We start from the raw sequence: 8987 nt of genomic DNA on the forward strand, positions 1-8987 counted from the left end.
AAAGATTTCCCTGGTACACATCATTTGGCAAAGTTTATTGATGTTAGTCAAAAATAAAATCTTTTAAAAGGCTTTTTAGGGTTCGACTGTTGTCGTAAGGAGGGTTTTGTAAACGTTAAAGGCAATTAAACCATATATATAACTCTTCAGTTCTATAGTTTGCTTTTACAGTAAACCAAGCATTCCACCAAAGCGTCACACATACTCAGTTATACGGTTTCTAAGACGTTTACATTCATGTTATCAGATGAATATTATCATGGTAATGGTAATACATACACGTGCTGTGTTTTGAAATAATCCTTTATTGGCATAACCTATTCAATGTGAAACTTTGAATTTCTTATCTGATGTCTGCTGATAGAGTTTAAAAACATGGAGCATTCCAACACCCTTTAAATACACTGTGACACAGTTTCAAAACTAAAAGAACAAACAAAGATATTAAAACAATGAAAGAATGAAGCTTTTGTCTTAAATATTGGTTTTGGTGTGACTGCTGTACATTTGCTGATATGATTACAGGTCACCGTTACATATATAACACAGAGCCCTAAAGAGCAACATAACACTCTCGTCTGTCTCTACGACAAGCATCTTCTCAGTAGATCATCAGGTAAGACCTTTCGATTGAAATATATTATTTAATTACTATAGCAAACACATTTAAATCCGTTTTGAGGCATAGCAAGTATACTTTGTATGACCATTGGTGTGAGGTTCTTTCTAAATGACCTTTCGATTTTGTTCACACATTAATTCAGATGGCATCTAACAGATTTGACATGTTGGTTTTGGTAATCATAACTGTCAGTATCATTTTACACACCACTTGAGTCTGTGTGAAACAGCTGTCATGTTTCACTGTCTCCTTATAAACGTGTCTCATGTCTATAGTGTGTTTAGCTTTTATCATTGTACTAACATGTGTCCAGTATTCCAGAATTATTCCAGACTCCAGTTTAGACTGGATTTTCTTTTTCCCTCTTATTATGTCCTCACTTAGGACAATTGTGGTTATGATCTACAGGTTTTAGAGAAATGGAGAGCGTTTCCTCACTGAAGATGTTGGCAGTTTTGGCTTTAGTTTTGCTGGTGTCCAGTGTGAATGAAGGACGGATTCTGACTAAATGTGAATTGAAGGCACAGCTTGAAGCCGCTCAGTTTCAGGTTGTTAAGACCATGGGAAAAGATAAGACTGTGGAAGATCTCATCGCCAAATGTGAGTATATTTATAAAGCTCAGATGCAAAACCTGCTAAACGTCACCCCTTCGGAAATGAGATATTGACCAAATGATCTTGGCATGTATTAAATGTTCATCAAATACCTACGCTTCAAATCCGCTTAATCCCGACCTCTTGACCATCAATCACATTTAAACTTAAAGCGGTCATATTATGAGATTTTTTTATTTAAAATAAGTCTTGGGTGTCCCCAGATTACATATGTGAAGAAGTAGTAGGTGCAAGCAAAAATTTGCCATTTTATGCAAATGAGCTGATGAAATGCAAACACTGATCACCATAATGGTGGTTTGTTAAAAATTGAAACTCAATTGTGCTGTTAATATTTTTTCTCTCTCTTTCTCTCTGCACTAAATGGCAGTGCGGTGGTTGGATAGTGCAGATAAAGGGGCGGTATTATTATAATAAGACTTGCTATGTCAAAACAGGCGAAATGACCACATGCTTGCAGAGAATGGTTTACCAAAACAAAGTTACTGGGTCTTTTATTTACATTTTTTAGGTTGATCGAAGATAAGAGGGCCCCATTATAGCACTTAAACATGGAAAACATCAGATTTTCGTGCTATGACCCCTTTAAGTCTTCTGCAAATACTTCCTGAATCGTATACAATAAGAAAAACTGAAAAAACAAGAAATCCCAGAAAGCGATTTTGCGTTTTAAAGATGTCCAATAGCCATCCAAACACAGCTCAAATTTCTATGCTAAAATAAGGTAAAATTTGGGCTGTCAGTGAAAATTTAATAAACGTCTAACCATACCCCAAAAATGAAATAAAATAACATCTATTAACACTGTTGACTTTGCTTACATGATGAAATACCATCTGGCAAGTTATTTTGGAAAAAACATGATGTAACCAAATTCAAGTTTATTTTAGAATACTCATAACTATATCGGGTCTAAAATTAATCTAGATGGTGAACTGACAGCTGTTGAATCTAGACCAAATGCATTTACTTTCTTTTGCAGTGGTTTGTAATGTGGAAAACGTTTCGGGATTAAACACCAGCCTTATCACCAGCATTCAGATCAACCCAGAGGAGATCAGACCTCCTGTCAGACCCCCATTCCAATACCCTCCCCATCCAAAAGCCGAAGAACCTAAAGAAAAAGATGATGGGAAAATGAAAGAGGAACACATCATTCCTGTCCAACCGCAAAGAAGTCCCAAGGGACGACCGGAAAGATCTCTTCCTGAGGGAACGATCATTCCCAATGTTACAGAAGCAGGAAAGAAGCTCATGTTGATGTGGCACCGTGGTCTTTATCCAAAAAAGTCCCCCGTTGACTCATCTGGAAGTCATTCAGAGGAGTCGTCCGAAGAGAGCGGATCCGGAGACAGCTCGGAGGAGAAGCTTGATGACGTCATCACACATAACCTGTTCGGCATCTTCCAGCTCAGCGATCGCGTGGCCTGCGATTCTGGATCCAACAGAACCCTGAACCTCTGTGGTCTGGAGTGCAGTGGTAAGAATCAGAGATTTAATTTCTAAATTGATGTTCAGTTCAAGCACTTGACGGTTTTCATGGCTTTTTATTAAAAGCTCTCGTTGATGATGACATCACTGATGATGTTGTCTGCTTGAAGACTTTGGGAGAAATTGCTGGCACTTTGTAAGTTTACATGTACATAAACCTAAATGTGCAAATGTGCATGCGTATGCATACGTACTATCACTTACATATAATTAATCTCTCATCTTCTTTGCAGCAATGGCTTTGGTCCCAAAAAGAAATTTGTTGCTAAGATGTGAGTACAAACACTTATGAAAGTGTCATTTTTTGCAAACATTTTTACACCCACAGCACTAAGCACTCGCACTGTGTTATATGTGTTACAGGATGGCAATGCTGTCAGTAAAAGAGTGTCGCTCTATCACTCCCACTAAATACTTTGCTGAATGTTGAAGATGAAGCTTCTACATCAGATAATGGAGCAAATATCACATTCATTCAAAAGATGTACTTTGTATCATCTAGAGACCTCATGAAATAAAATTGGTATTGTTTGGACTTTTGGTGTATTCCTGTAACATTTGAGGCCATCCATGTGCTCCTAAAAAATGAAAGGAACTTCATACAGATTTATCTATTTCAGGCAAACAGATAAAAAATATTATTGACCCATCTTGTTTGCAGAGCTGCATAGAAAACTGTTAAGTTCACTAAATTGCTTTATAAAATGTCCTTTTCTATAAACCACTTGCAACTAATAACAATCATTGTTCAAAGCTGTGACAATCTAAACACTACTGCTATTGAAAAGAAAGAGATGGGCACGATTCAAGATTCACTTGAATTGTAAAAATTAAGATGTTCTGAAATTAGCTGCCATAACAATAACATAGGTTGACGGCTTCATGGTTATTGTTATTTTTAAAGCACAACCGTCTGGTGACTTACATGACATCTGCATTGACTGAATAATTTTAGGGTCATTATGATGGTAGTAGGACATTTTAATGGACTCAAATGAATAACTATTTCTGATATGCACATTTCTGGTGGTAAGCCACTGAAAGGACTGTCATGGTAGTAGATTAAATGACACTCAAACACTAAATGCTTTTTATCATTTGGTCTCTCAGTTCCTTGCTTTTCATGCATTTTTTTGTCACTAACTGAATGATCCTATCACAGTTTTATAATCCAGGCATAATTTCACAAACTCGAAAGTTACATTTAAATGGTCAAAAATGGACCCAAGCTGTCACTGGGGCCATAGGTGCCAATCCCGTGTGTGTACCTGTGCTCGAGCACCCATGGAAAAACGCCATTTATGTTCAATTAATTTGAATCAAAAACGCTTTTGAAATTCTGGAGCCTCTCTGATTGGTGGATCACATGAGTTGTAATATCTACAATGATTTGATGAATAAGGGATCCACGAGGAAAACACGATCGCCCACTTTTCTCTTTCTTTCCAAAGCAATTGGGTGCTCCTGTAGTGTTTGCAGTTGCAAAGCATTCTAGACTGCAAAAAATAATTTCTTACTTAGTATTTTTGTCTTGTTTTAAGTACAAATATCAGAAAATTCTTAAATCAAGATGATGAGCAAAATGACCTGAGAAAAAAAAATCTGCCAATAGGGTAAGACATTTTGTTCTTGAATTTTTCTTGAATTATTTTGCAATGCAATAACAAACGCAAACACGGAAGCAATGGAGCATATCGATGGAAGGGTGTTCTTGATTCCCATCATGTTGATGGCTTTTACTGCTAAAGGGAGTTTGGGAACTCGTACAACAAAGCACAGATAACAACATCACTTCGTTCGCTCAACAGCACACTAGTGTAAGTTAATCTTACATTTAGCAATGACGCTAGTGGTGATTCTCTCTGACCAATCAGTGATTTGCAGTGTTTACGCATCATGTTTCAGGATCGGTACGGCTCAACCGAATTGGTTCCTCAAAAGTATCAGATAGGTGGAAAACCCACTCAAAAAGTGAGCCGTACTATGCAATGGAAAAGTGCCATAATATGTACTCTGGGTACCAGTATGCACCTCTGAGGTAATTATATAAAATCTTAAGGTGCAAAGGTGTACTTTTAGAAAGGGTACTGCCCCAGTGACAGCAAGGGACCATTTTTTTTTACCATTTTTCTTTTACATCAACTTGGTACAAAACTCTGCCACTAAATAAAACATTAAAATTAGTGCTCAAGCCTCTCATTTTTTAAAACTTAAGATATGCATTTTTAACAGAACCAGATTTTTGCCTTATTTATAATGACTTGGACGCACGCATCCTTATTGAACAATGTTGATGCAGAAGACATACAATCATTTCAGTTTTCATGTAACCACATCTCACTGCTTGTTCTCTCTCTACTGGTTTGACATCATATTTTAAAATGGACTTACACAATAGCAAATATTTGACACACCATAGCTTTAAACAGGCCCCATTGGCCTTCATAATGACCTCTTTAAGGACAAATTTCCCAGCGGTTTTAAAGTGGCCGGCCGGGAGCTGTCTGCACATTTCCAAGTCATTCAGAAAGGATATCAGGTTGAAATAATAAGAGTGAGATTTAAACGACCAAAGCTTTTACAATGAAAAGATTAAATTGAAAATCATTCAACTGAAAATACAAAATGAAAGGTTAATAATTCAGGGTTGGGTTTTTTTTAAGCTTATCTGCACCTTACAGATAACAGCAGAATCCAATTTATAAATCAGTTGAATATTTAATCAATTTTTACATTAGAAAATCTGGAAATGGGGACCCTTTAATAAATGCCAAAAGTAATATTTAATCCAAAACCTGGGAAATAACCGATGCATTCAAATTAAATCTAAAATATAATATTGTGCATATTAAAAGCTTTAATTTGTAAGGTCATGTTTGTTGACATATTTAAAATGCCTTCTGAATAAGGAAAACATTGGTTACATTAAATTTTTGTCTCTTATTTACTTAAACCTACTGGAAGTCATGTCTATATTAGTGATAAAATACAGTACAGTACAATATGGAATATATAATGAATGGATATTAATCCAACATCACTCAACTAATAACTTGTATGCATCAACACAAAAGAGCTTGTAAAAATCTGTATTTCTTTTGATCATCAGCAATGCAGCTCCTGAAACCAATTGCTGAAGAACAGAGAAAATTAATTGGTTGACATGGTGGCAGGTATTAACAGAAAGACCAGCTTAAAAGGTTTGACATTTTCAGAACTGCCAGGGTAAGCTGTCCTCAACCTATCCCTGCTAGCTAAACAAACCTCACAACTTTGAAGATAAATTCACAAAAGAAGTGGTATTAGTAATTTGGTATTTGTATATGTCAAAGTCACTTCACAGCAGGTTCACTTTGCTTTTGTGAATCTGAAGAACACTTTATGAGATGGAACAGAAAACCCACTCATTTTACCACCAGTCATTTTCCTTTAAATCTTTACTTTAAGGCTTGCACCTAGTCAAACTAAAAATTAAATGTTGGGGTACAAGAACATTGGGACTAAAAACAATTTACACTAATTCTTTTTTTTAAAGGATTTATATTAATAGTTTATTTTCAAATAGCTACTGCTGAACCTTCAAAACCACCATAGGAATCATCATTCAGAGGTTCATTCCCCAATATTTTAAAGAAATTAAAATCAGGAGCGATGGTGTTGTGGGCAGTGCTCTGACATGTGGCACATATGTGCATTCGACAACCCGAGTTTGATTTCTGGTTCCTTGCCAGTACCAATTCCCTCTCTTCAACGTTCCTGTCCTCCCCTATGCTATCTGTCCAATAAAAGCAAAAATGTCCCAATAAATGAAATGGTGCGATCCCTCATTCAGTTTAGTTCTAATGAAATAAGCCCTTCAAAATTCTGACTTTGAAATGACAGTTAATAGCACCATCACGATCATGAAATTTTGCCTCAAGATTAAGCAAAATTTCATACCAAATTCTTTGAGTCACGATTTGATTGTCTGATTTATACTCATATTAAAGAGCTTTTCAAGTCATATTTCTAAAATGTTACATTTGACTGCAAATACTGTAAAAACTCTCCACGGCTTATTATTATTTAAATGTAAAAACTTCATGTCTATAGCTCAGTGGTTGAGCACTGTCTTGAGCGCAAAAGGTCATTATGGGTTTGAAGGATTTGTATAGCTTGTAATGCACTGTATGTTGCTTTGGATAAAAGTGTCTGCCAAATGCATAAATAAGCATAAATATATGTAATTTTTCCTTAAAATCTGAATACTTACAAGAATATTCCACTGTTGTATTTAAAATGCGGGAAACACATCTTCTCCTTAGACTACAATTACATTTACACATTTGGTAGATGCTTTTATGCAAATTGAGGTTCGAACCCATGACCATTTGCGCTGCTTTCGCAATGCTTTGCCACTGAGTTATATTGAGGGCAAGCAGCAGCAGTACAGACTCTTATTATATTTTATTATATTATATTTATTGTGCGTATGTTCTTATAGTTTTACATTACAGTTCTGACTATCAAAAACGCAAATCAACTGTGACGTGGTTTTACATTTACTTGAACCATAACATCAAAGGCGGCCCAGAGGACAAAATTTTGCCGCTTTATAATCCAGGATCATTTGTTGTTATACAGTAAACCTATTTTATCATCCATCCAAAGTTACTTGATGCTTCATGCCCTCTTGATCTATGGGTTAGACATACAGTTGTGTTGTTTTCTCAGATCTGTGTTAGTGCTGCACAATTAATCACATCGCAATCGCGATGTCAGCCTGCGCGATTATATGACAGCAAAAGTTAGCAATTATATTAAATAAATAAATGTGTGAACTTTCTGATAACAGTTTGATGATTTTCCTTGCTGTTTAAAAAAAGAAAGAAAAACGAACAAAAAAGGCAGTGCACGTGTGTGGCGTGCGTCGTCACTTGTGTGTATGCAGCGTGGAAATACCAGAGCGAAGATGGATATATATATATATATATATATATATATATATATATATATATATATATATATATATATATATATATATATATATATATATATATGTAACAAATTAACTTATTTCCTTACAGTCAGTTCACATGAAAATTACCAGCTGAATAGATAAGAAAAAACAAATATGAGAGTTGGATTAAAATAAGATTGGATGTGGGAAGGCATAGCTTATTAATAAATCTCTCTCTCTCTCTCTCTCTCTGACTGTGTGTGTGTGTGTGTGTGTGTGTGTGTGTGTGTTTCTTATACTCATACTGTCTGATGAACAGTAAATCTGATGTCTGGGAATGAAGACAAAGTCCAAAATCCACAGACCTTTAATCTGTTGCAACAAATGTACTGTATTTCCAGTATAAGCGGGCACACATAAGCAGTGTAAACAAACAACCACACGTCCCTATTGAAAAATCCAGCTAAGACCAACATAAGATTGATACACCAGCAAATAACTTCCTGCACCAGTGAAAACCAGCTAAAATCAAGCTGGGAGACCAGCGAAAAACCAGCTCACCAGGTTATGCTGGTCTTAGCTGGAATTTTCAGTAGGGGTAACACAGATGTATATTTAGGAATGGCTTAACCAGTGAAATTACTCTAGACCTCCAGAATCAATTATACTCATAGATGTCTAATAATGCACAGTAGCAGGCTCAGATTGAAGAATGATAAAAATGTAATCAAAATTTCTTGAAGTTCTGAAAAACACTCACAGCTTTAATTGTTGTAAATGGGTGCAAATGTTTTTGTAAATGATAAATCTTTCTTTCTTTCTTTCTTTCTTTATTTTTATTTCGAACAACAAAAAAATATATATAAAATAAAAATAACAAAAATAAAATAAATATGAAAATACAATAATTGAACATACAGTAATTGCATTACCACATAAAAAACAAAATATTCTTTTACTTTCATGTGTTCGAAAAGGAGCGGGATGAAGCAAAAGCTTATTTTTTTCCCACCCCTTAAAGAGCCATTCAAAAATCTAATAAATATTTTGTTCTGGAAGCTAGTTCCAGTAGTAGTAGTAGTAGTAGTAGTAGTAGTAGTAGTAGTAGTAGTAGTAGTAGTAGTAGTAGTAGTAGTAGTAGTAGTAGTAGGCCTAGTAGTAGTAGTAGTGACACAGGGTCTGTGTCATAGCGTAATGCAGACTTTCAAAAGAAGTTGTTATTAAAAAGGAGCAGTACCAACTATAATGCAAACTCACAACCATAGGTAAGCATTCTTATTAGTAAATTACCTTGCTTTCCAAGCTTTACATGCAGGGATA

The 8987-nt window shown here is 35.4% G+C and overlaps 1 protein-coding gene across 1 annotated transcript; it reads left to right on the forward strand.

Moving 5' to 3' along the window:
- The first annotated feature begins 489 nt into the window (after nucleotides 1–489).
- On the forward strand, nucleotides 490–3263 carry LOC129445404 (uncharacterized). The gene is made up of 6 exons (XM_055206612.2): nucleotides 490–616; nucleotides 1031–1222; nucleotides 2220–2717; nucleotides 2795–2864; nucleotides 2962–3000; nucleotides 3092–3263. Exons 2-6 carry the CDS (start codon nucleotides 1042–1044, stop codon nucleotides 3156–3158), a joined length of 855 nt encoding a protein of 284 aa, XP_055062587.2. The 5' UTR covers nucleotides 490–616; nucleotides 1031–1041; the 3' UTR covers nucleotides 3159–3263.
- Nucleotides 3264–8987: the final 5724 nt, after the last annotated feature.

The sequence above is a fragment of the Misgurnus anguillicaudatus genome, chromosome 3 (assembly GCF_027580225.2).
Source record: "Misgurnus anguillicaudatus chromosome 3, ASM2758022v2, whole genome shotgun sequence".
NCBI lineage: Eukaryota > Metazoa > Chordata > Actinopteri > Cypriniformes > Cobitidae > Misgurnus > Misgurnus anguillicaudatus.

What these genes read in the sequence shown, in the direction of transcription:
- LOC129445404 (XM_055206612.2), top strand. Translation starts at nt 1,042, where the DNA reads ATGGAGAGCGTTTCCTCACTGAAGATGTTGGCAGTTTTGGCTTTAGTT. An exon ending in GGAGAAATTGCTGGCACTTT is followed by an intron (nt 2,865 to 2,961) that starts GTAAGTTTACAT and finishes TCTTCTTTGCAG; the next exon opens with CAATGGCTTTGGTCCCAAAA. An exon ending in AAGAAATTTGTTGCTAAGAT is followed by an intron (nt 3,001 to 3,091) that starts GTGAGTACAAAC and finishes TATGTGTTACAG; the next exon opens with GATGGCAATGCTGTCAGTAA.